Source organism: Podarcis bocagei, assembly GCF_964188305.1.
Source record: "Podarcis bocagei genome assembly, chromosome: 15".
NCBI classification, from domain to species: Eukaryota; Metazoa; Chordata; class Lepidosauria; order Squamata; family Lacertidae; genus Podarcis; species Podarcis bocagei.
In genome coordinates this window covers 31,652,583-31,678,244 of record NC_138141.1, presented here as the reverse complement: position 1 = coordinate 31,678,244, position 25,662 = coordinate 31,652,583, and the positions used below count along the sequence as shown (strand labels likewise).

The 25,662-nt window shown below is 46.7% G+C and overlaps 1 protein-coding gene across 2 annotated transcripts in view; it reads left to right on the top strand.

Annotated features, from left to right (window-relative positions):
- Nucleotides 1-25,662, top strand: part of MTMR4 (myotubularin related protein 4) — a 48,707-nt gene that overhangs the window by 20,205 nt on the left and 2,840 nt on the right. For both annotated transcript variants that reach the window (XM_081172881.1, XM_081172880.1), the window contains 16 exons: nt 4,576-4,665; nt 7,884-8,000; nt 9,238-9,320; nt 11,138-11,304; nt 11,629-11,725; nt 12,647-12,760; nt 13,561-13,757; nt 14,621-14,749; nt 15,337-15,448; nt 17,834-18,029; nt 19,184-19,369; nt 20,481-20,651; nt 20,738-20,892; nt 21,714-22,962; nt 23,625-23,735; nt 24,346-24,434. In XM_081172881.1, coding sequence (XP_081029007.1) covers nt 4,576-4,665; nt 7,884-8,000; nt 9,238-9,320; nt 11,138-11,304; nt 11,629-11,725; nt 12,647-12,760; nt 13,561-13,757; nt 14,621-14,749; nt 15,337-15,448; nt 17,834-18,029; nt 19,184-19,369; nt 20,481-20,651; nt 20,738-20,892; nt 21,714-22,962; nt 23,625-23,735; nt 24,346-24,434 — 3,263 coding nt within the window. The remainder of the gene's footprint in view (nt 1-4,575; nt 4,666-7,883; nt 8,001-9,237; nt 9,321-11,137; nt 11,305-11,628; nt 11,726-12,646; nt 12,761-13,560; nt 13,758-14,620; nt 14,750-15,336; nt 15,449-17,833; nt 18,030-19,183; nt 19,370-20,480; nt 20,652-20,737; nt 20,893-21,713; nt 22,963-23,624; nt 23,736-24,345; nt 24,435-25,662) is intronic.

The following is a 25,662-nucleotide window of genomic DNA, read 5'->3' as shown; positions in this document are numbered from 1 at the left end:
CCAGGTCCTATATGGGTGCCTAGACCACCTCCCTCTGCTATCATGGAATGACTTATGCATGAATTTCATTACTGGGCATCCTCTCCAAATTGTGTGCTGCCCCATTGAACACGACCACAGGTACGTGGTACGTGGTACATGACAACCATCCTCTGTCTTCTTCTGGCTCATGTGTGCACAATGACCATGAATGGCGCCAAGGATTGTTTGACACCTGGTTGTGGAAAAAAAATATTCTGACTCAGAAACGATATTTCCTTATTTATTTAGCTAATTTTTATACTGCTTTGTACTTTAAAGAAGCCGCTGAGGGGTTTACAGCATCTGAAAACCCCCACAAATAAGATAAAATAAAAGTTCCACATTTTAGCGCAGCAGAAAATGTAGAATTGTAGAGTTGGAAGGGACCAAAAGGGCCATCTAGTTTAACCCCCTGAAATGCAGAAATCACAGTTAAAGATAGATAAGTTATCCTTAAATGTCAATATAAACCAAAACAATAAATATATGGGGGCTGTAATAACTACTAGCGGACCTGAAATACAGCAGAGACAACCAGCCCCATCTGCCAAATAGACAAGCTTTTATTTATAGGTAGCAGCAACACTCTCCTCTCTGCTCGCTCCCCACCTTAAGCTGGCACAAGAAGGGGGTGGGGGTGGGAATGATACACTTCTCACCCCACCCTTGGAATTCCCTGCTGTCATCAGGGAGCACCTCTTTGAGCACCAGTGAGGTGCAGTGTTTAGAGTGCTGGACTCTGACCTGGAAGACCAGGATCCGAATTGCCCCTTGGCCACGAAGCTCTCGCTGGGTAGCTTTGGCCAGTCACTGCCTATCAGCCTAACCTACCGCACAGATGTGTTGTAGGGATTATATGAGGAGAGGGAGAACCATGTACACCTTCTCAAGCTCCTTGGAAGAAAAGGTGGGATATACATGTAAGAAATAAATAAGTTCCTACCCTGTTAAAAGCTTCGTTCAGAACTTGGGAGAAACTTCAGAGACTGCCTCCTCAGCCTCAAGACTGAGGAGGTAATAGCTCCATCTTGGCCTATATTTATCATGGGCTACATACACAGCCCTTTCTTTTTTTAGACTAGCAAAAAAAGAAGAAGTCATTTTCCAGGTATCTAATTTGAAGAACAGTATCTCTCTGGGAAACGGTGAATGCTCAGCCCCTGATTGAAGTTGCCTCTGAAGAAAGTGTTAACTAGCTTCCCTAAAATATTTTTCTCCTTGTCCTATTAAACGTCTCCCCCCGCCCAATCACCACCACCTTCTCGGGGGAAGATAAAATGTGTGCTTGATAATAGGTGAAGCAGCTCATATTGTGAAGTTTGAAAGCAAGCAAAACCTAGTTTGGTTTATTTAGAAGAGCCTGGTGAACTTGAATGTCTCAGTGCTGAATTTCCAATGAGGGATGATGTCATTTTTCAAGGGAAGAAATTGTTTTAATGCATCCTAGAAATTCTGGTCTTTGTCAGTGTCTGAAGGCAGACCACAGTCATTTAGTAGATCAAGAATAGATCAGATGTTGGGGCATCCAGAATCAATATCTCCTGAGCTTAAAATGGATTTTTGTCATGGGGCCAAAACATTTTTGGGTGGGTGGGATAAATGCTTCAACTTCACAAGGCTTTCACATCGTTAAAAAGCTTCTCCCATTTTAATTAAAACTAGTTTCACTGCAGTCTCCTTGAGTATTACTGTAGGTGGGTGGATTCTAGATTTGACCAATAGTATTGAAATATGTGAACATATGACAACTGCCTTTATGTGCCAGACCATCCTGGTATACATCAGGATGGAGATGCTCCCATGAACACAGAAAGCTGCTATATGCAGTCAGGTTAGTGGTCCACAATTTCAGCTTCTCCCAACCTGCAGTTTTGGACTACAAATCCCATCTGCTCCAACCAACCTTCATCATGCTACCTGGGGCTACTGGGAATTGTAGTCTAACAGCTTCTGGAGAGCACCAGGTTGGGGGAACCTGATCTAGGCCAGTATGCCTTTTCTGACTATCAGTGGCTCCCCAAAGCCCCTAGCAGAGATTCATCCTGGCCCTGCTGCCTTATATCTGTAAAATGGTCATAGAACCTGAGACCTTCCAAATGCAAAGTGAATGCTCTGCCTCTGAGCTCTGGTCCCTTCCCAACATTTTAATAGGTTCCGTGCTAGGTCTGAAAACTCGGTACAGTGTCCATGACCCTCCCAGTCCAAGCTTTGAAACTGTGATGTGTACATGCGCCAGCCAGACCCAGGTCATGAGATAATATAAGGAAACCGTGGCTGCTGGGATCAGGCCAGAGGGGGGGTCAATCTAGTCCAGGATCCTGTTCTCACAGTGGCCAACAAGATGCCCCATTGTGAAGCCCACCAGCAGGACGTGTGGGCAGCAGTGCTATCTCCACTCATGTTCCTCAGCAACTAGACAGTCTACCAACTCAGACAGTGACGGCAGAACAAAGCCAGCATGGCGAGTAGCCTTGACATCCTTATCCACCATGGATTTGTGTTATCTCCCTTTTAAAGCCATCAAAGCTGGTGGCTATGACTATATCACGTGGGAGCAAATTGCATAGCTTAGCTATGTGCAACTATGTAAGATGCCTTGGTTTATTGGTTTCTGGGGAAGAAGTTTGATCACCCTCCTGCTTTCTTCAGATTCTTCTCATGCTTCCAGTTGAGATGAGGGAACAAAACACAATTGGGAAAAGATCAGATGGAAAGGGTGGGGGAAATACCCTCCATTTCTATCTGATGGCCTTTCAGAGTGAAAATTAACTTTTACGACTGATAATGGCTGGGAATTGTAGCTCTGTGACAACTTTCAGCACCCTTAACAAACTACAGTTCCCAGGCTTCTTTGGCGGGAAGCCATGACTGTTAAAGGGGTATAAGGGTGCTTTAAGTGTATGGTGTGAATGGGGAGTCATACTGGCATTGACAAGGTCATTTCTAGCTTTAAAAAAAGTGAGCTAACCTCAGGACTAGAAAGCCCACTCCTCCCCATTTCTTCATTTCTTACAAGAATTTATGCTGGTTCCTAGGAATTTGAAATATTTCCCACTTCTGGTAGTTCCTGACACTTAAAGACATGGGCATCCTTTGTGTAAAAAATGGGTTTAAAATAGAAGAAGGGCCCCTTCTCTCAAGAGACTGTGGAAAAATTATTTATTGTTCAGAAAATGCTTAATTCCCCATTTCTTTTGTGCAGATAATTTACCTTGGGGAAAAAGGGGGGGGGGCTTAACCACACAGCAGGCTTTATTTCATTTATTTATTTGACAGGATTTATATATTGCTTAATGAATTATTATGACCTCTAAGCTGTTTAATGGTCATTGCTTTGCACTGAGAGTCTGGGGCTATTGCGTTTCTGTTGATCACAGTGGCTTTGTAGAACCTCCATGTTCAGAGGCATTCTGCTGCAGGATTCCAGTTGCAGGTGACCCTTGCCTTTGCACACTGTTTATGGCCTCCCCCAAAGTGTCTTGCTGACCACTGGACGGAGGGGGGGGGGGAGAGACAAAATACTGGACTTATTTGACCTGGGTTTTTTTTCTTACAACTCGTGATTATTTTCAGACAATTCTCAGCATCTGCATATAACTTTGTCCCAGAGTCCCTGGGCCACTTTCAAACTGATTTAGTGAAGATGGAGCTAGAGAATTTTTAGAGACTGCATGCAGAATATGATTCTAAGAATGCTGGGATACTGAGATGAGCCTGGGAGTTGAACAGAAGCTATCCAGACTTCAGAGGGAAATCAGGAGAGGTCTTATTTTTAAGAGAGACATCTCCCTGCTTGGTTTTAAAACAGGGGGGTGCTTAGTTCGGGAGGTGGGATCTAGATCCGGTCCATATCTTGGGGAACACACACTGGCTTGTGATGGAACGCAAGTACAGTGCTTCTATACAGAGGAATTAGGAATGTTTCCTCCTCTACATTTTTGGAATATTTGTGCTGTTCAGCCTATTCCTGGGCAAGGGGGCAAGGGGCCTTACTCTGATATGTAGTGGTTGCTAACTGGATTGTGAGTGGTTATATTGTCAGCTGTTTGCCCCCAAGCTGATTATGTTTTATTCTGTACCATATTTTAGGATACATTTTAGAGAATTTAATGGATGTTTTAAAAATCTGGTGCTGCATAAATCTACTCAGTAAAAAATAAATAAACAAATTCGCGCTGGGCAGAATTGGGGGCAGCAGAAAGGGTTATTCCTATGTATTCTGAGTCTTGGACTATAGCAGATGGTTCAGTATCAGTGTGTCAGTATTATAAGCCTCCCCACAGTATGGACCCTGCCTGTCCTCTTCTTTGGCTCATCCCTGCACAGGAAACCTGTGTCGTTTTATGTTCTTGCAAAGTTACATGCTGTATGTAGGCAAAAGAAAGATTGTTTTCGGGTTGTTGTTGTTTTTTTGCAGGGGAGAGGCAAAGTGTGACAGTGTAGCAGGAGGTGTGCAAGCAGTGTATCTGTGTTGTGTTTGGGATGTGCATCCCGTGGCGTTTTGGCAAATGTGCTGTGCCCCTCTGAGCGTTTGCTCTTGTGTTTGGCATCCAGGGTGAAGAAGGCCCGCCCAGTCTGGAATACATCCAGGCCAAGGACTTGTTCCCTCACAAAGAGCTGATCAAGGAAGAAGAGTCTTTACAGGTAAGCTACCTGGGGGCTCTGGCAGGCTGGGTGGTGCTTGGTGCGATTCCTTATGGGCGGGCAGGAGGGGTGAGGACTGCGGGTGTGTAATAAATCTCCCTCCAGACTCCTGGAAGCGAATGTTTCCTGCAGCCTGAGTGCAAAGCTGTGTCACAGCTGCTGCTGCTGCAAGGACACACTGTTATCACTCTGGAGTCATTCATACCTCTGTGAGTCCTGCTCCTTTCCCCTGCTCCTCAGAGCTAGTTCTCTGTCCCTTCTAGAGCTGCACCATATTTCTTCTGCTTTGCAAGGGAGGGACAGGGACAAACAGAGTAGCACACACAATCTGCTGGAATGTGCAGTCTCCTGGAGACTCGTGACCACCAAAAGAAAAGAAATAGTGGGAAAGAAACTGAAAATTCAAAATGTCCTTAATGACCCTGAGTTTTTGTTTTTTAATGTGCCAGTCTAAGCCACTCCTGGCAATGAACTGGGACAGTGAACAGCCAGAAGCAGAATCTCTTTAAATGTTGCAAATCTGTCTATCAGCCGCTGATAGCCAAGAACACAACTACCTCCCGTACCTAAGCTGTCAGGCTGGCCTGGACTTTATTATTACATTATAGCTATTGTCACAGTAAAAGTCACGTTGGGCTCCCAGAATGAGAAATATGTAGCAACAGAGGTCACAAAGAGTCGGACACGACTAAACAACAACAAAAGCTTTTACATTATCAAGGGCTCAATCTTTGGGTTACAGAGATCTTTGTGAGTGTTCAAGGCTGAAGAAAACGGTTACTGGGCTAGACTAGCATTGACCCCAGACATGTTTTGTCATGTCTTAAAATAGTTGTACAGTTTTCTGTGCACGCCTTTCAGAGGGCCAACCAAGCCTTGGTTTCCTTTTGTCTGTAAAGGCGTTTGAGAAATTTCTATGTCGACCTGGGATAGTTCAGTTGGTATATCACGAGACTCTCGTGATCTCAGGGTTGTGGGTTCGAGTACCACATTGGGCAAAATTTCCCTGCATTGCAGGGTGTTGGACTTAATATTCCTCATGGTCCCTTCCAACTCTACAATTTTATGGTTCTGGGAGACTGTTAATTCACTGTCCAAGTTCCCTATGCATTTATAGACTGTAAGGTGTTGTGCATCTTTGAAAGGGGAACCTCCACAATAGAAGAGGCCTTCTGAGCTGAAGCTAATAAATAGAGAACCTAGTTGCACCTGGATTTCAACATGGGCCATGTAATTGGGCAATGTAACTGAAATGTCATATGAACAAGATCTTGTCTGGTGAACTCAGTTCAGATTTAAGCAAAATCCCAAAAATACCACTTCTGAACACATTTATTATATATTGGATTAAAAGGGATTGGGGGGGATGATAGCTAAATATCCTGTGAAGTGACCTCAGGGAAACAGAGCCCACACAGAGAGGAATTTTCTGTGGCTCCCCTCTGATGCCGCCTCCTTTCCACCCAAATACTCTGAGGAGGACTGTAATAATTTATTGTTTGGGCCAGCTATTGGCATGGGAGGATTACACTTCCAAATATGAGGCTGAATTTTTAGCATATATTTTTCTTTGCCTTGATTTTTAAATTGTGTGCATTGACACACACACACACTCTAGATCTTAGAATATTAAACTCAAACAACCAAGTAAAACAGAGGGATGCTGCATATGGAATTGGGGCTCCCTGTCTTCTGTGTGCTCATGCATATATTTTATCATGGTTATGCATGGGGGCAGTGAGAACAAATTACAGGAGGAGGCTTTTGAGAGTATGCCCTGTGATTTGCTTCCTGTGATGTGCCGATGTGCCTTTGAGCCTTGTTCAATTTTGCTGTGTCAGTGTTGCCACAGAGAATTGTAACGGGGGGCGGGGGGGGGGGAGAGAGGCAGCCTGGGCATCCTGCTGCACGATTTCATATTCTCCTTCCCCCAGGGAATAAAATCACATTTCATAAAATCTCAGCGGTGTTTCAAAGACGCAGGCAGCCAGCTCTGAACACTTTCTTGTTCCTTAACTTAAAAGGCCAGAGTGAGGCAGCGAGGCGTCCCTTTTTTATGCTGCCAGCTAAATTGCACTCCAAACCCTCCCCCTCTGATTTCCACAGTCCTGTGAGAATTTCACATCCCCTGCACAATTTCACACCAGCCTTCAGGTGTTAAGCTTCCCAGTTAACCAGCAGAAAGGGGAAAAAAGGAAAGGAGGAGATCTAAATTTAAGCATGGGAAGATACCCCTTGATGTTTTCAGGAGGAAACAAACACAATTTAGCAGTTTGGTTCAAATGCAGTACAGACCAACAGTTCAGAGGATCATCTCTTCCCACATCCTTGATTGGGGGGGGAGTGGGGGGAAGGGGGGGAAAGCTCTTAAAATGTGGTTGTATGGTATTTGTGCAGTATGTAACTTAACATAGCAGGGAGATACAGTAATTGGGAGGTAACTTTAGTTGGCTGGTCATATTAGAAACAAAGAAGCTGCCTTATATACAGAATCATCTAGTGTAGCAAGTGAAGACTTGTGGGGGTCTCTCCCAGCCTTCCTGAAGAAGCAGGGGCGCCATCTCACCTTCGGGATTGTGGGTGCCAGCCACCATAACGCGAACATGTGACATCACACACACAATGTGTAACATTGTGTCACATGTTTGGAGGGGGGCTCCTCCAAAAAAGCAACATGACGTTGCGTGCTGTGTGTGTGGTGTCACACTCCTCATGTTCCTAACTCCTTGTTTTAAAAGAAGAGGAAATCCGAGGCTGTATTTTGAGGAGATTGAAGCCATTGCTTCCGTGCATCTCTTGGGACCTGTTCCCACTGCAGACACCCAGAAGAGTGCTGGACTGATGGTGGGAACTGTAGAGCCAGGAACAGGCTTAGTGACCTTGCTCTTTTTGTATCCCAGTGCAGTGTCCTTCAACCCTTCTTGTCCCCAGGTGATTTTGGCCTACAGCTTCCATCATTCCTGACTGTTGACTGTGCTAGCTGGGATGGGGTGAAGTGATGGGACTTGTAGTCCAACATCTTCAGGGGATTCCAGATTGTAGAGCACTGCTCCATTACCTTGAGAACTTTCCAGCTTGTTCCCAAGTGGAAGTCCTCATGGACTTAGATGTCAATATTTTTCTCTCTCTCTTAGTCACCTGTTCAAGTGATGCTGTGGGTGGTGGCCTCCTTGGAACTTCAGCCAGAAGGTTTTAACACTCCTCCTTTCCCCTTCCAGGTTCCATTTTCAGTGCTACAGGGAGAGGGTGTGGAGTATTTGGGCCATGCGAGTGACGCCATCATTGCCATTTCCAACTACCGGCTCCATATCAAGTTTAAAGACTCTGTAATCAATGTACGTCTGGGGCTACACGTCTGTCTCTCTGTCTGTTTGGGCAGAGTCTGCAATGTCTTTGATTAGGTCGCTCCTCCCTTACCATTGGAAGAGTCCTTTATTCTCCCCTTTTCAACCCTGCTGCCAAAATGGTCCTATTTGGGTGCTCCTTGCTCCCCTGTCCCCCTGCATTCCTGATCAACCCACTCAGTCTGGGCTGTTTGTTCTTCAAGCAGCCCCAGGTGACTCAAGCAAAGGGAGGGAACAATCATACCCTCTGGAGGAAGATACATGCGCAAACACCCTTAGAAAGATCACTACCAATCTGACATTTGTGGGTGAGGTGCGTGGAATTCCTTCTTGAAGGATTCACTGAAAATTGTAACACAATAATATGCAAATATAGGAAGTAAAAGAAACAATGGAAATGCAATTAAAAGTCAATATGAATGCCTCTGGACCGCCTGGGTGAAACTTGTGGGCAACTGGTGGTATACAGATAACCTCTGTGTTAGAATAATACAGATTTTGTTGTTAATGCTGTGGGGCCTCATTAATGTGACATCCCTTTGGACCTCAGCATATCTTAATCTGGGATATTAGAAATGTGGGAAGTTTGGTTAGGTTTCTGCCTGCAGAGGTTGGCATTTGCCTGCCTTGTTAGTTGGTTAGTTAATTTACTTATTACAGTGGTGCCTCGCAAGACGAAAAGAATCCGTTCTGTGATTCTCTTCGTCTAGCGGTTTCTTCGTCTTGCGAAGCAAGCCCATTGACGGATTAGCGGATTAGCGGCTATTAGCGTCTTATCTGCTGATCGGATCAGCTGATAAGCGGCTTAGCGGCTTAGAAAAGGGGGGGAGGGGAAAAACCCCCGCAGGAACTCGCAAGACATTTTCGTCTTGTGAAGCAAGCCCATAGGAGATTCGTTTTGCGAAGCACCTCCAAAACGGAAAACTCTTTCGTCTAGCGAGTTTTCCGTCTTGCGAGGCATTCGTCTTGTGGGGCACCACTGTAATTACATTTATATCCCACCTATCCTCCTAGGAGCTCAAGGTGGTGTACATAGTGCTCCCTTCCCCTTTTATCCTGTGCAACCCTGTGAGGTAGTTTAGACTGTGGCTGGCCCAATGTCACTCAGTGAACTTCATGGCTGAGCAGGGATTTGAACCCTGGTCTCCAAGGTTCTTGTCTGACATTCCATAACCACTACACCGCACAACCTCACACTGATTCACTCATTCCTTGTCTTTTGTTCTAGGTGCCTTTGAGAATGATGGAAAGTGTGGAGAGTCGGGACATGTTCCAGCTTCACATTGTCTGCAAGGACTCCAAAGTAGTCAGGTAGGTGCTACCTGATGACAGCCTAGGGTTATAGCAGGCAGGTAACTAACATAAATGAGGGGGTGGGGGAAACTCATTTTGGGTGAAGGGCCACATTCCCCTTGGAAACCTGTTGTGGTTATACATTCCAGTATTGGGTCAGACCAGACCCACACATCTGCCTGTTGTGTCGTGACCTGCCTTGAGATCATCTATGAGAAAGGGCAGAATATAAATGTTATTAAATAAACAAAAATTAATGCACACCATCACACAAACCTATTTCCCATGGAAACAGATGCATGTATTTAATTCTTAGCAATGCCATTCATGTTTCACGTTTTTCTTCGTCAGTCCTTTTTTTCTTTTTTTAGCACAGAGATTTATAGAAAAAGCTCTTCAACACCCTTTATCTATCCTGGCTTTGAAAAATGCAAACTCATTAAATCCCCTTGGAAGAATGCAAATAACTTCAGCGCACACATTTGAACTACAAACTCTGCCTTACGGTTTTTGTAAACTTCAGAAATCAGCTGCATCTCAGAAATTGCACACATGCAGTTGCAAAATGCATGGACTCCTTTTTGCATATTTGCAAGGGTTCTGAGTCTGCCAAGACATTTCCAACATAGAAAGCTGCCTTGCACTAAGCCCAGACCTTTGGTCCATCTAGCTCAGTATTGTCTACATCTGAACTGACCGGCAGAGGCCCTCCAGGGTTTCAGACAGAGAACATTCTCAGTCACCTGGTGCTGCCATTAGTAATTGAACCTAGGACCATCTACATCCAAAGCAGATGCTCTACCACTGAGCTACGAGCCTTTCCATGCTTTGAACTTGTAATGGGCAGAGCTGCCATTGCACGCTGCATGGCATCAAAACCCTCTTCCTTCCCCAATGGCACAGTTAAAATCGGGCTGTGAGCTGCATGCAGGGGATTCCCCACCACTCCTCTTAACGTATGGTGTTGGTAGTGTGGTCTGTAAACCAGGTCCCCTCACCAGAACATAAGAATTGCCTAGGTGAATTAGGCCAAGGTTAAACTTGTCCAGCGTTCTCTTTCCAGCGAGGAGCAGCCCAGAAGCAGTTCGTGAAGGCAGCAGTGCCCCCCCCATCCACTTTATTTCCTCCATCACCATCTGGTATTCAGAGGTAGACTTCCCCTGCAAATGGAAGTTCAGTTTTCTGCCCTGGCGAACAACACCTTGCAAAGAACTCTCCTCTACAAATTTGTCTTTGGGGCTACCAACGCTGATGGCTTTAAAAGAAGGTTAGACAAATTTATGGAGGAGAGGGCTAATGATGGCTACTAGCCACGATGGCTCTGCTCTGCCTCCACGGTCAGAGGCTGTAATGCTTTTGAATACCAGTTGCTGGAAACCACAGGAAGGGAAAGGGCTCTTGCACTTGGAATCTGTTGGAGGGTTTCCTACAGCTATCTGGTCGGCCACTGTGAAAACATGCTGAACTACATGGGCCTTTGGCCTGATTCAGCAGACTCTTCCTATGTTCTTAAGTGGTTTTTTGAAGTTGTATTTATATGTATGTTTTAAAAAGCAACAGCACTAGGAACAAAAGTGGTTGACGGTTAAAGGAAAAAGGGAGTTCAAACCTTGCTGTTCTTAGGTACATGTCACAGGTCTAGTAGATATATCATCCCATTATACAGAGTTTTTGTGGTTAAATGTTTTTATTGAGTCTCTAAGCTAGTGGCCACAGGCAGTAGACATCAAAGAGATTGTGGGTGCTTATGTCTCCTTTCATTCCTGTAGTTCAGTTTGTCTGTCTTGCTTTTCTGAGCATTACAAAGTGTGCCTGTACCCATCTATGTCTTGCAGGTGCCATTTTTCTACTTTTAAGCAATGCCAGGAATGGCTGAAAAGGCTGAGCCGAGCCATCGCTCGCCCTACCAGGCCGGAAGACCTGTTTGCGTTTGCTTACCACGCCTGGTGCTTGGGGGTTTGTGCTGATGAGGAGGACCAGCATGCCCACCTCTGCCGCCCTGGTAGGTCAAAAGGGACACCTTCTAAGGCAAATCTAAGAGGGGCCTCTAGCCGCCGTTTTTCATGCCTTGCCATGCTGGGCCCCGTTAACCCCCTCCTCACCAATTTAAGACAGAGCTGTGCTCTGACAGCCTTTGCTTACCTGGTTTCCCTCCAGAGATTTTGAACGACAGCTCCCATCAGCCCCAGCCAGCACGACTGTGCTGCCATCTTTTGCAGCATCATGTGGCAGTTTTGACAGGGAATGGTGGGAGCTGGAGTCCCAAACTTCTGGATGGCACTTGGTGCTTGAGCTGACTTTTAAAAAACTGCTTATCCCTTTACAGGAGACCATGTGAAATACCGCTTTGAGATGGAGCTGACTCGGATGGGCTTTGACTTGCAAAATGTGTGGAGGGTTTCTGACATCAATAACAACTACAAGTGAGTCATCGATAAAGGCTTCACCATCTTCAGAGGCAAAAATAATCTGCAGCCCCTCACCCACCTTGTTACTGGGCATTACATTAGCTAGGCATCTATCTCTTTAGAACAGTGGTTCCCAAAGGGTGAGATTACCTAGGGGGGTGCTGGAGGTAGATATGACTATCAGACTTCAAATGCTGGCATCACTGGATCAAGTTCATCAGCTTTGTTGAATTAATTCTTTAACTGGATTTTGAATAAATGTGCAATAGATTGTTACTGCTTTGAATTTTATTGTGTTATTATCTTCCATAGTGGGTCCTCCAAATGGCTATTCTGAATAATGCTTCTTTTAGGGTAGGATACTGGGAATGAGTTTATGGGACCCAAGGGGATAGTGGTCCAAAAAAGTTTGGGAACCCCTGCTTTAGAATATAGGAACGTGAAACAATATAGGAGCAGAGACAATGCCTCTTGCTTGTCTGGATGGAGAGAGGACGTGTGTGTGTGTGAGGTGTGTAGAAACCCACAAAAATTCCAGTTTTGTGTGATTGGAATGCATCTTGTTGTACAAAGGTGAGAGTCACATCTTTGACCCACCCACTTTTGCCTCTAGCTCCGCCCATCACTGGCATGCAGCCTTTGGACATTTCCCCAGGTCCGAAGTGCTACCCTTGGGCTGAAAAAGGCCCCCTGCTCCCGCCCCACTTGTGATCACCTAAGATTGCCTATCCCTTTTCTTCCCCTTCTATTTCCAGTTGAAGAGCCCGTTGTTGTTGTTGTTGTTGTTGCTGCTGCTACACATTTCAGAAGTTCTTCTTAGTGGCTCTCCAAACATGCACAGCCTTGCAAGTTTTTTTAAAAAATAAGGTCTGGAATTTGCTCTCATTTCTTTCACTCCTGTCCCATGGTCAGCTCCCTGTGTCTTTTCTTTCTTAGGTTGTGCACCAGCTACCCGCAGAAACTCCTGGTTCCTGTTTGGATCACTGACAAGGAGCTGGAGAATGTGGCTTCCTTTCGATCGTGGAAGCGAATTCCAGCAGTTGTGTATAGGTACGAAAAAGAATGCTTCAACTATAGAAGGTTTCAGATCCAGTGGCAGCTGAGGGGAATCACTGAGATTCTGTGGGTTGAAGGCTGCAAACCATGGTCCTGCTTATATCTTACCAGCCAAAGATTGATCAAATTGGATTATTCATCTGTTTTTAGATATAGGCCAAGTAGACTAGACGATCTGTAGGCTCATGGCCTGATCTACAAAACCCTTACCATCCTTGTTGCTGTCTGGTTTGGTTCTAGAGTTGCTATGGGAATTTATTTGTTATTTAGTTGGTGTTGTATGTACAGAGCCTTTGCAGAAAGAGAGTGAGTTCAGGGCTGTGTACCCTCATCTGCAGCACAAGGTCTGGTCTTTGACACAGAATTTACCTTCTTATTTTTGCATTTTCATAACTCAACTAACAGGGAGGACCTTTTCCTCATGTTGCTTTGCAGATCTTTCTCTCTGTCTCTCAGTCCTACAACTCCTAGCATCCCCAGCCAGCATAGGCAATGGACAGGGATCATGGGATTTGTAGTCTGAAACATCTGGAGGGTACGGCATTGTGGAAGGTTGCTGCAAACATAGAATTGTAGAGTTGGACGGGATTCTGAGGGTCATCTAGTCCAGCTACTAGATCATACATGCAATATGGAATAAGGCTCCATATTCTTTCACGGGATCCTGGGAAATGCTACTTCTCCCTGACCTCCCCGATCAAAAAATATCCTTATTATTTGGCTGAGAAGCTGTGGCTTCTTGAGACGGGTCCATGTACTCTGGGACTAGTGGGCTTCCTTGATTTCCCTCCCAGACATTTGCGCAACGGGGCGGTGATTGCGCGCTGCAGTCAGCCGGAGATCAGCTGGTGGGGCTGGCGCAACGCTGATGACGAGTACCTCGTAACCTCCATCGCCAAAGCCTGTGCCTTGAACCCTGGACAGAGGCTGGCAGGGGGGACCCCGCACTCTGGGCTCAGCGACGGGAACGAGGCCTGTGATGCTGGTTTTGGTAAGTAAGGCAGGCAGGCATGTTCTCATCTCTCAACTTTTGCTGCTTAAATGCTGTATCGCCCTTCGGCAGAGTTTGGTCCCTTGACCATGATAGCATAGGCCTGGCCTTACTTCTAGTGTCTTCTTGAAAAGTGTGGTTAAAATTGTAGCCCCGGAATTCTCTTTAGTCCAGTCCCTGTTCCACATAGGAATTGTGCAAATAAAGCCACAAGCTGGTTTTCTGCTGAAAGGTTCTAGGAGGGCAGCTACTGCCAGAAGCTGGAAAGAAAGACTCCAAGATTATGATCCCAGTTAGCCATCTAAAAAGCAGATCATGAGAGCTGATAAGTCGTTTCCCCCCCAGCTCTGCTTTGAACACACTGCAATTGGGAGTGTTGTGAGAGCATAGAGAGAAGGCTGCAAGCCGACCTCTGATTCCCTATCAAAACAGCTAATGGCCAGTGTAAGGACATTAATGGTTGCGCCTACAGTTTTTGTTTAAAGAGTGTAGTTCGTTGTCATCTCTTGTTATGCCTCTGACAGACTTGTGGAGTGCAGTTATACCCTTTCCTCATTACTTTATCCCTGAAAGCTGCTCTCTGTTTGCCACCTCCAATTTCTGCTTGAATTTCTCCTCCTTGAACACTTGTTCACAAGGCCCAAACCAGAAATAGTATTCTAGATATGGCATCATGTAATGCTTCTGAGAATTATGACTGCAAAGAAGGCAAAGGCTGTTTAGTTATCCTTTGTTGGTACTTTTGTTCAAGTTCACTCTGAGGCCGCTTTTTTATTTTTCTTCTGAATTCCATATTGCTGGGCAGATTGTATAGAATTAGGACATGGATCGGGAGATGGGAGACTGAACTGTCCTTTTTGCAGATTCATCTCTGACTGCGTGCTCAAGTGTGGAGAGTTCAGCAACACCTCAGAAGCTGCTGATCCTGGATGCCCGGTCCTACACTGCCGCCGTCGCCAACCGAGCTAAGGGAGGAGGCTGTGAATGTGAAGGTACGAGGGGCATTTGAGCACACAATAGGGGTACATGAGTCAAAGCCCCTAAGAGAAGTGCTGGTGTGGCTTTCTGCTCCCCAGCTCCCCATCTCTGTGCTTGACTTGTCAGGAGGGGACGGGAGAGGACAGGAGCATATGCCCAGGGCAAATCCAACCTGTTTTGCCACAGCTGAGTCACAAGGTGTCCTTTTCAGAAAAGTCTCTGCTGCTATTCATTTATTCACTCACTCACTCACACACATGCTATTCTTTGTGAGTGGGTCAGCTGTAAGGCAGGTTGCAGGGTGCATCTGCAATGTGTGGTCAGATTTTAAGCATTCCTCCCATTATTCATGCATCATTGTGGTTGGGTTATATAGGCTCATGTTAAAAACTTTGATATATGTAATTGCAACTCTGTAATTTGTTTTTTATATCGAATATGTTCCGTGTATGGTTCTCTTACTGTTTACATGTTTATGTGTTAGTTTGTGACAGATCAATAACAAATAGAATAAGATATTTTTTTTTTGCTGCGAGATATTTCCTTTGACAGCCAGCGTCAGCTTCCAGCTGACCCCCTCCCTTTCTGTGCTGTGTTTCAGAGTATTACCCAAACTGTGAAGTGGTGTTCATGGGGATGGCCAACATCCATTCCATCCGCAACAGCTTCCAGTACCTGCGGGCTGTCTGCAGTCAGATGCCAGACCCTAGCAAGTAAGTTCCAATCTGCCTTTTCAGTTGGTTAATGGGACTGATAGCTTTTAACTCCAATTTAGGGTGAGGTTTCTTCCCAGGGCCTCCTGATCAGGATGGGATAGCACAGGGGCACAGCCCAACACCTCCCCACCTGTGTTCAACCAAAGGCAAACTTTTCCAGAAGCTCTGCAAACGCCATCTTGGTAGTTAAGATCACCCCATAATTAACTGGTAGTTGTAACAGTGAGCTCACATATGTCTATATTCACTTGCTTTGATACAAGTTAATTGCCTTGCTTTGAAGTTCTTCTTATCTGGGCGGTTTGGAGTGCTGGGCTCTGAGCCCAGAAGGGGAGCTGACCTGTAAGATTTGGGTATTTGCCACCTATGCCCTCATCTGGTCAGGTGAAGTGATGAGAGGTCCTTGGGCACGGGCAAGGCATCTTCTTGCTGCAGTGTCTGTCCCACGTCTGTAAAAGGTTGGGAGACCTGGCAGGTTGATTTGCTGTAAGTCTGCACCTTCTTTAATAAAGCCCTAGAACTGGCTGTTCTGTTGTTTTTTGACATCCTTCTTTGGTTATCCCTGCACCCAGCCACTCCCACAAGCCCTCCTTTGGGCTTGTGGCTCAGAACATCACCCCATTCATTCTTCCAGCAACCATGAGAATTTGAGAGGAGGTGATTGTTCCAGGGTCACATGTGAGCTTCATGGCCGAGCATGGATTTGAACCCAGGGCTTGACAGTCTCTCCACTATGTCTCAGTGTCTCTCTGGGTTTTGGGGTTTTTTTTTTTTTTGCAGGGCAGGGGGATCTTCCTAGCTGCTCCACTTTCTCTTGCCTCCTTTCCACCCCACAGGGCAATGACCTCAATATTGATAGCTGCTCTCTCTGCCCCTGCCTTTTCTGCTGTGTCTTTTTAGGCCAGCTTCATCACATCACTCTTCTTTTCCCCTGTTGCCATGGAAATGTTTCCTCCTAGCTTATTGAGGGCCAGCAGTCTGAAGAGCAGGAGGGAGCTTTCTCTGTTTCCTTGTGCTGCTGCTGGTTGCCAGCAGCTGCAGCAAGTGCATGCCATGTCCTTGGTAAGGAGCTTTCTCCTTGGAAAAGGTGGCATCTGCTGTCGATCTCTCTGTGGATCCTCGCTTTCCAACCCTTGACGCAGGGGAGGGGAGCTTCAGGTTGGAAGGTGTGCAACCTTCCAAGGGCCATATGGGGACAAATTGGAAAGTGGGTGGAGCAATGAATATAATTAGTACCTGTAGTGGTTCTAGGGGTTGCTCGTGCGTAAGCCGGTGCAAACACCTGGCTGGGTTGCCTGAGTGAACCTTTTCTGTCCGGACAGCCACTCTCCCGTGGCTGTCTCAATCGCTGGCAGAATCCGTCAGTGGGCGTTTCTTAAACTTCTTCCAGCAAAGCAGCTCTTTGACGCCTAGTCTCCTCCTACTCTCTCTGGGCGAAAGCCTTCTGCGCAAGGAGGGCGTAGGCAGCAGAGGACCTCTACTCTCCCCGCTGGTCCCTGGCAAGGAGTCATGGGACCGCCTCGCCGCTTCCCCCATCTGCCCCCCTTCTCCACTGGTGCTACGCTGATTCCCTTCCCCAGAAGATGGGCTACCTCTCCCACTCCCGGGACGCTCTCTGGAATCCCTCCGGATTTTGCTCTCTCCCTCCGGCACTGATGGCAGTTCCCTGACAGTACCTTTGTACAGTAGGAAAGTGTCTAAACACACTTCTACACATCTCTCCATCCTCCCCGCAGGCAAGGCAAGAGGCATGAACAGGGAAGGGCAGGAGTGGGCTAGGATAGCAGTTCAGGGTGTAGGTTGGGGGGCAGCTAGTTAAAAACTATCAAGACTGGCCCTGCATCTGGAAACCCACCCCTGCGGACAACCAACTTTGTGGGATCTGATGAGGGTGCTACTGATTGAGAGAGAAGAGGAGGCATTTCTGGATGAAGCAGGTCATGGAGACAACTGATAGGACAGGGCCGAGGGGTGGTTGTCAGCTAGAGCGCCACATTCCCTTGTGAGCCACATTCCGGGGGTCACAGCCCAGTGGTGGCTGGGAGCAGAGGCAGAAGTGGGTAGGGCAATGGATATGACTCTTCCCTTTCTACACTAGCGGCTTCCAGCCATGCAACAGCCAGAAGCAGGATCACAGTTCAAGGACATGTTCCATTTGGGCAAAAGCAGCCAAGGAGGGAGAGGAGCTGGGCCAGTGACGGAGGGTGGCTGTGTGAGAGGGAGTGTGGCTGAGAAAGAGAAGGGGGTATGTGAGGGCTGAATTGAGGGGCCTGGAGAGCAGTTGCTTTCCTCCTCCCCCCCCCCCTGGGTCTGAGGGTTCCCCACAGCTCCCTTAGATCTGTCAGAAGCTTAATGTTCTCCCTTTCCTGTATCCCTTTCCAGCTGGCTGTCGGCTCTGGAGAGCACCAAGTGGCTGCAGCACCTTTCTGTCATGCTGAAGGCAGCTGTGTTGGTCTCCAATGCTGTCGACCGAGAAGGGCGCCCTGTGCTGGTTCACTGCTCAGACGGCTGGGACAGGACCCCACAGATTGTCACCCTGGCAAAGATCCTTCTGGACCCTTACTACCGGACAATGGAGGTATCATGTCTCTTTTGCCTGCTAACATAAGATGAAAGGGCAGTTTTCAGGAGAACCTGACCTGGGTGGGTGGGGCATTCTCTTGCTTTGGCCTCTTTATATAATAATCCAAAGTGGACAAAGCACAACCTATTCTCATGCTTCTCCCAAGTCCTCTATGTCTCTTTTTTCCAACTGATAGGGCAGTCTCTCACAGGAGGCAATGAGCTTTCACCTTGTTATCTCTTCTGGAACAAGCTTGTGCCTTTCTGTGAAATTAAAAAGAGTTTACTTTTTTTATTTTGGAGTGTTACTCAATCAAGAAAGTAGGACATCATCGGCCATATAAAGTTGGTCGGATAAATGGTTCTTCATATTATTTTTAGATAGGCACACAGCACCTTACAGAATGAGAATAGTCAGGACCCTGCCCTCAAGGAGCTTACAATCTAAAACAAACAACGTGGAAGATAAAAGGAAGCTGGTGGGGGAAGGGTAGATGGGGACAGCAAGGGAAGAAAGTGGGCAAATACAGTAACATGGAGTTAGACTTCCTACATTTCAGGGGGTTGGACCAGATGGCCCTTGGTGTTGCTCCCAACTCTACAGTTCAAGGAATAGGTGAGTTTTGAGTTGGGATCTGACGAGTGAGAGAAGGCACTGCACAATTTGCCTAGGAAAAGTGTTCCAAGCATACAAAGCAGCAAGGAAGAATGGACATTGTTGTATTTGGAATCAAGGGATTTTTCTGGTGGCCAAACTGGGACTAAAGATCACAGGAAGCGATCTAATGGAAAGGAGAGCAGAAGAATGGGGTAGGGCAAGGCTGTGGAGAACTTTCAAGGTCGGAAGCTGCCTTATACTAAGTCAAGGCACTAGTCTGTCTTCCTCAGTATTGTCTATTGGCAGTGGTGGCTCTCCAGAGTTTCAAACAGGGAGTCTCATCCAGCCCTACCTGGGGATTGAACCTGGGACTTACTGTGAGTGCTCTACTGCTGAACTATAGCCGCTGAGCTAAGGCAAGGGGTTGTGCTGGAAACACCAGTGAAGGGGATATGAGGAGGAATGTTACAATCTGAGGAATGACTTTGGCAGCCCTAGAAGCTTCCTGCCCCTTCAATGTGGGCTGCCCAGTGGGTCTACGGCGGTGACATTTCTCTCTTTCCTCTTGGCAGGGTTTCCAGGTGCTGGTTGAATCAGACTGGCTGGATTATGGCCACAAGTTTGGGGATCGCTGTGGACACCAGGAGAAGGCGGAGGATCAGAACGAGCAGTGCCCCGTTTTCCTGCAGTGGCTGGATTCTGTCCACCAGTTGCTCAAGCAGTTCCCCTGCCTTTTTGAGTTCAATGAAGCTTTCTTGGTAAGAGAGAGCCTGCAACAGCCTAGGGAGGGGCAAATCACAGTAGACCCATCATTTTATCACAGGCTGATCTTTCTAATGGGAGAGTCAAGATGGCTCACAAGAGCTTAGTTTGAAGAATAAATCATGCATTCATTCATCATTTTATTTGTACAGCATCCTGCTTTTGTTGGAGAGAGAAGTTTGGAAGAGAGATTCTTACTCTTTCATAGCAGAGTTAGCACAATGGTGATTGCTCCAAGGACGTTGAAACTTGGTGCCCTTATCCACCTTTAAATAAACAATCCCCATGAGAATACGTAGGCTAGAATAAATCAGACACTTAGCTTACAGAGTTTCCAGAAGGCCCTTCTCTAAGTCCCACCACCCTCGCAGGCATGCTTGGTGGGAGGGAACTTTCTCAGTGGCAATTCCCAGGCTTTGGAACTCCCTTCCTAGAGAAGCCAGAATGACTCTGTCATTGTCCTTCCACCAGCAGCTGAAGACTGTTCCATTCCAACAGTCCTTTCAGGAAAGGGCCTTCAACAGTGCTGTGCTCTTTGACTACCTGTATTTTAAGAGATTAAATGTTTATATTATTTTAATTCTATTAGAGTTTAATTACCTTTTAACTATAATTTTTATATGTTTTTAGTTGCTTGTATTTTATCTGTGTTCTTTTCATTTGTGTAAGCTGCCTTGAAACCCTATCCGGGGGAAAGACAGGATAAATAATAATAATAAAAGAATATCAGATATTAATAATAAGAAATAATTTGAGAATGAAGAGTTCAAATTGCATAAAATACTACACCACAGTTTTCCCTTTCTTCATGCAACACACTTTCTCCTGCCCTTGACAGCAGGTAGGCTGGTCCAGTCATTAGTTTCAGTTATACTTTAATCATGAGCATCTGAAGTGTGAGCGCACAGGGCCAAGAATACTCCAGGTAGTTTCCAAATATAAGTCTATAAACATTTATTTCTCATATATTTATTTCTACCGACCGTGTCCTGAGACACCTTGCAGTGTATAATTTTTTTTTTAATAACACAGAAGCATGAAAAGCGTTCTTCCAGAGATGGGCTCATGCAAGCTTTAACCCAAAGCCCTTCCTGTCATCTCCTCCAGGTGAAATTGGTGCAGCACACCTACTCCTGCCTTTATGGGACCTTCCTGGGGAACAGTCCCTGCGAGCGCGAGATCCACAACATCGCCAAGCGCACCTGCTCGGTCTGGTCCCTCTTGAGAGCCGGCAACAAGAACTTCCACAACCTGCTCTACATGCCTGGTAGCGAACAGGTGAGTGGGATTCCCACCCCTGGTGCTGGAGGAGGGGGAGGTGTCCTGCCCTGACTGAGCTTGCTTTTCTCCACCTTCCATGGCAGGTGCTGCACCCCGTATGCCATGTGCGAGCACTGCACCTCTGGACGGCTGTGTATCTCCCGGCATCCTCCCCATGCCCCCTTGGAGAAGAGGGCATGGACCTCTACCTGCCTTCTGGATCCCAAAGCCAGGAGTTTAGCAGCAGGTCTCTTGACAGGTAGGATAAAGTGACCCTCGTCTTGTGAGTTGCACCAGGGTTTCTAAGGATGCCTGCTTGCATTAGCTGTGGTTTCTGCATTGTAAAGGGTGGGACCAGATAACCCTTTGGGTCCCTTCAAACACTACCATTCTATGATTCTAGGTCTAGAGCATAGCTCAAATTTTGCCATATATTTTCCATTTCCACTATATACAGTGGGTCTTGTCCAAGGGAAGGTTCTGGTGCTTTCAACCTACTTTGTATTCCATCACATTATCCACTTGTATATTCTGACCTTCCCCACTGCCCTAAAAAATCTTGGAAGAGTTGTTAATGTCAGTGCTTATCAAGAACCTGACATTTAAATCTAACACACCAAGAAAGGATGCTTCTATGTATGTGGTGATTTCTTTACTGTTTTTTCCAAAACTTTGGAGAAAGGACCATATAAGATACATTTTGAAATGCCAAGGTGCATTGTAAGGATTGAATGCCTCTTATCCAAATGGTTGCTGAGGGTCCCCTCAACCTGTTCATCCTGAGATACACAGTCGTAATTGCTGTGTACTGAGCATTAACATCAAAGGAAGAGACCATTAGAAACAGTGAGGCTTCTGAAGCCCTTCGGAAAATATCTAGGTTTTTCTCCATTGGCCATAAACACTTGACGTGGGGCCAGAGATTAGTTGGCAGACTTTCAGGTAGTGAGGACAGGCTCTGGCCACTTGGCTGCTTGCGTCCATGGTGAACCCATATCCTGTTTCAGGCCCTGCAAGGGCCTCCACGGGCAGAGAGAGATCATTCTCTCCAGTGCCTAAGGTTTCCTTTTGTGGTTCCAGATTACCAAAGACCAGATCTATGGACGATCTTCTTTCTGCCTGCGATCCCAGCAGCTTGCTGACCCGCACATCAAGTGATCCGAACCTGAACAACCACTGTCAGGATGTCAGGGTCAGCCTGGAGCCCAGGCATCCTGGTGCTGAGGAGACGGCAGCTGGCAAAGAGAGTGTGGGAGAGGAACCTCCCCAGGTGCCTCCACAGCAGCAGGAAGAAAAAGAAGTGCACCCCTTGCCTGTTGCCAGCGACGGGAACTCTGAAAACAACAGAACTGAACAGCCACAGACATCACAAGACCATAGAGGGTCTCAGCAATTAAATGGTGTATCTCCCAAGGTAGAAACTGTAAGCAGAGCAAGTCCAGAAGCAGTGGAAGGTCCCTGCCCCACTCAAAATGCTTCTCAGTTGACAAAGCCTTTGGGAGAAGTGACTGGAACGGATGAGCAGCTTGGAAAGTCCCTCTGCAACCATGCAAAAGATGTTGGCCTGGAATCTAACAGCCCCTTGGACCTTGCAGAGCCCTGCTGCCCTGACACCTCCCTCCAGCCTTCAGTGGGTGGCCCCCATTGGATTCCACCAGCTCCGAGTGTTCCAAGGCAGGATGCTCCTGGATGCCAGAACGAGGAGGAGGACGGCAAGAGTGGCCGCGTCAGGCATGGGGAAGAGGGCAGCCAGACAGGGAAGGCTCAGCCGGAGTTGTGGCGGAAAGGGATCTCTCAGAGCCAGACGAGCGAATTTTCTTTCCTGGGAGCCAGCTGGGACAGCTTTCAGGGAATGGGGACGTCGCTTCCCGGAGGTGACGTGGGTCCCCGGCGGCTCCTCTCTTATGGCTGCTGCAACAAGAGGCTGAGCAGCAGGCACTTCTGGGCCTCTGGACTGTGCCTCAGTGGTCAGTGGCCTTTGAAAGAGAGTGCAAAGCCCCCTGGCTGCTCCAGCCACTCCGGCACCCACTGCGCAGGCTATGCTGGGAAGTCCAGCAAGCTGTGGCTCCCTTGCCATCTGAAGCAGGCCCTCGGCTCCAAGCACGCACCACCGAGCAGCCCCTCCCCAGTGCCTCCACTCTACCTAGACGACGACGGGCTCCCCTTCCCAACAGACGTGATCCAGCACAGGCTGCGGCAGATCGAGGCCACCTACAAGCAGGAGGTTGAGCAACTACGCAGGCAGGTGCGGGAGCTGCAGCTCAGGCTGGACATTCGCCATTGCTACCCGCCTCCAGCTGAACTGCAAATGGACTACGAAGACGACTTCGTAAGTGACGGCTTGCGGGTGTGGTTTCTTCAGCAGCCCCTGGGGAAGGCATGCAATCATTTAATTGTAGATGGGAGGAGTTGAAAGGTCATCAACAACACACCTGCCTCAGAGGCATCTCTGTCTCCTAGTGGGTTCCAAGCAGAACATAGCTACAAAGCTGTGAGGTTCTGGTGGAGCAGATAAGGCGTACACGCTGCCAGATTCCATTCACATAGTTCTGAGAATCATTTGTTCCTTGCTTGCGTCTCCTCTTGTCTCCCCCTCTCTTCCCATTTTCCAACAGAGGCATTCCAGAATTCCCCAGTCTCCCACTCCACTGTTCTGGTTGAAGAGGGTCTGTAGCTCAGTGGGGGAGCTCATGATTTGCATGTGGAAGTCCCATCCTAGGTTCCATTTCTGGAAACTCCAGTTATAAAAAGATCAGGCAGCTGTTATGGGAAGGACCCTCTGCCTAAGACTCTGGAGAAGTGCTACTGGTTACAGTAGATACTGGGGTAGATGGGACAGTTGGCTTGACCTGATACAAGGCAGCTTCCGATGCCCCTGTGAGCGTAATTATTCCCAACTCACTATTAGAGGATACTGAGGTTTCAGGGGGAGGTGGAAATGTGTGTGGTATGTAACAGATTAGCTAATGGCTGTCGTGGCCTTCCTTGCAGACCTGCCTCAAGGAATCAGATGGCAGTGAAAATGAGGACTTCTACTCTGACCACAGTGAAGACTGTCTATCTGAAGCAAGCTGGGAGCCTGTTGATAAAAGGGAAACTGAGGTTTGTTGCATCTCCTTAGTTGGCTAGCATGACATGGGAAGCTCAGTATTTCCATTATTTTGTGTGTGTCTGCTATTGCCCCATTCTAGATCTGGTGTTACAAACTCTCTTGCATTTCACTATATCTGGATGTATTAAGGGTTTAATGAACTGTATGTCTAGAAGTACCCCTTATTTGTCTACTCTGGACTTCCTAACTGGATGTCCTTCATATGTTTTGGACTGCAACTCCTATTATCTTTGCCCAATGGCTGTGTTTACTGGGGCTGTTGGGAGTGCTAGTTCAAAACTTGTGGAGGCACCAGGATGGGGAATGCCTACTCCAAGGAGCAATTACTCTCTGACATCCTTTCTGATGCTTGAAAACTCAGCATTCTTCCTATTTCTAGAGAAAACATTCATTTTATCGTTTGCTTTTTCCCATCTTAAACTGTCAGTGTGGCCCCTTTCTGAATTGTTTCCTGTGTGTCAATCACTTTTCTGAAACTGGAAGTGCTGGAAACACAGAACTCCAAGCAAAGTTTTCAAATGTGCCAAGTAAATGCTGCTCCCTGACTCTGTATACGAATATCCTTCTAACCAACAGATACACACTGTGATTTCTCTGCAGGTCACTCGCTGGGTTCCAGACCACATGGCCTCACACTGCTTTAACTGTGACTGTGAGTTCTGGTTAGCCAAACGCAGGCACCACTGCAGGTAACGCTTAGCAACTGCTATGACTTTTCCTTGTCAGTTGTCTGTTTTATTTTTCTTCCCCTCAGTTCAGTAACTACATCTCAAATGTTCATGGTGAATAGAATTTTGAGAAGGATTGGGCAGCAGATTCCCCACTGGAGAGCAGGAGGAATGGTTTCTTTCCTGGCAAGTATGGGACGGTTGGCCAGTGTAATTGCCAACCATTTGCTTAAATGCTTGGAAGAGTGTAGGGTGTTTTGCTCTCAGGAAATTAACAAAGATGTTCACTACATCAGTATTTTTAGATTACATCCTTTATACTTAAAAATTGTATAAACAGTTTGCCTGATGTTATGCTTTTACAAGGAAAATTTAGGATTCTGCGGATGAAAAATTGGATAATGAATATTCCTAGAAAAGCCATTCTTAAAACTCTGTGGGATTAAAATCCACTAAGTCCTGTTTTTTTGTTTTTCCTGAAAGTACTAAATCAGTGCCTTAACAAGACTGTAGTATTAATAACCAAGATAAAATAATAGGTATATAAGAAGAGAGCCCTGCTTGTTCAGACCTAGGGGTGGATGGATGTCTGTGTCTGTTTTGCATGTGTTCATTCATAAGACCATTTTGTCCTTCTTTCCAAGCAGTTTTGTCTGCTGCTTTCTAGACATGGGTCCAAGTGGTTTTGCCTTTGCCTCATGGCTTCCCCCTGGAAAACCCACTCCTTTAGTTTTAAGTCAGAACAAATGTTTGTTCCGATTCAGCAATAAACCACAAGTTTCCCTGGGGGAAAGTGGTGGGGCACACGGCTGTGTGGCTGAGCCCCTAGCACCAAATGTTGCAGCCTCTTCTCAAAGTGGAGTTGCTCCATCCACTAGATCAATTTGGTTTCCCTTTTCTGAACCTTTTCCAGCCCTTAAATATCCTTTCTAGGCGTGGCGAACAGAATTGTACACAAGTGTTCCAAGTGTGGCTGCACTGTAGAATTCCATAAAGCATTACAGTATTGGCAGTTTTATTTTCAGCCCCTTTCCTAACGACCCCTAACATGGCGTTCACCTTTTTCACAGCTGCCACACACTAGGTCGACGTTTTCATTGAGCTATCTACTACAACACCAGATCGTTTTCCTGGTCAGTCACCACTTGCTCAGACCCCATCAGTGTATATAGAATCATAGTATTGTAGGGTTGGAAGGGACCAAAGGATCATCTGGTGCAACCCCAGTTAGGATTTTTTTTGGCCCAAT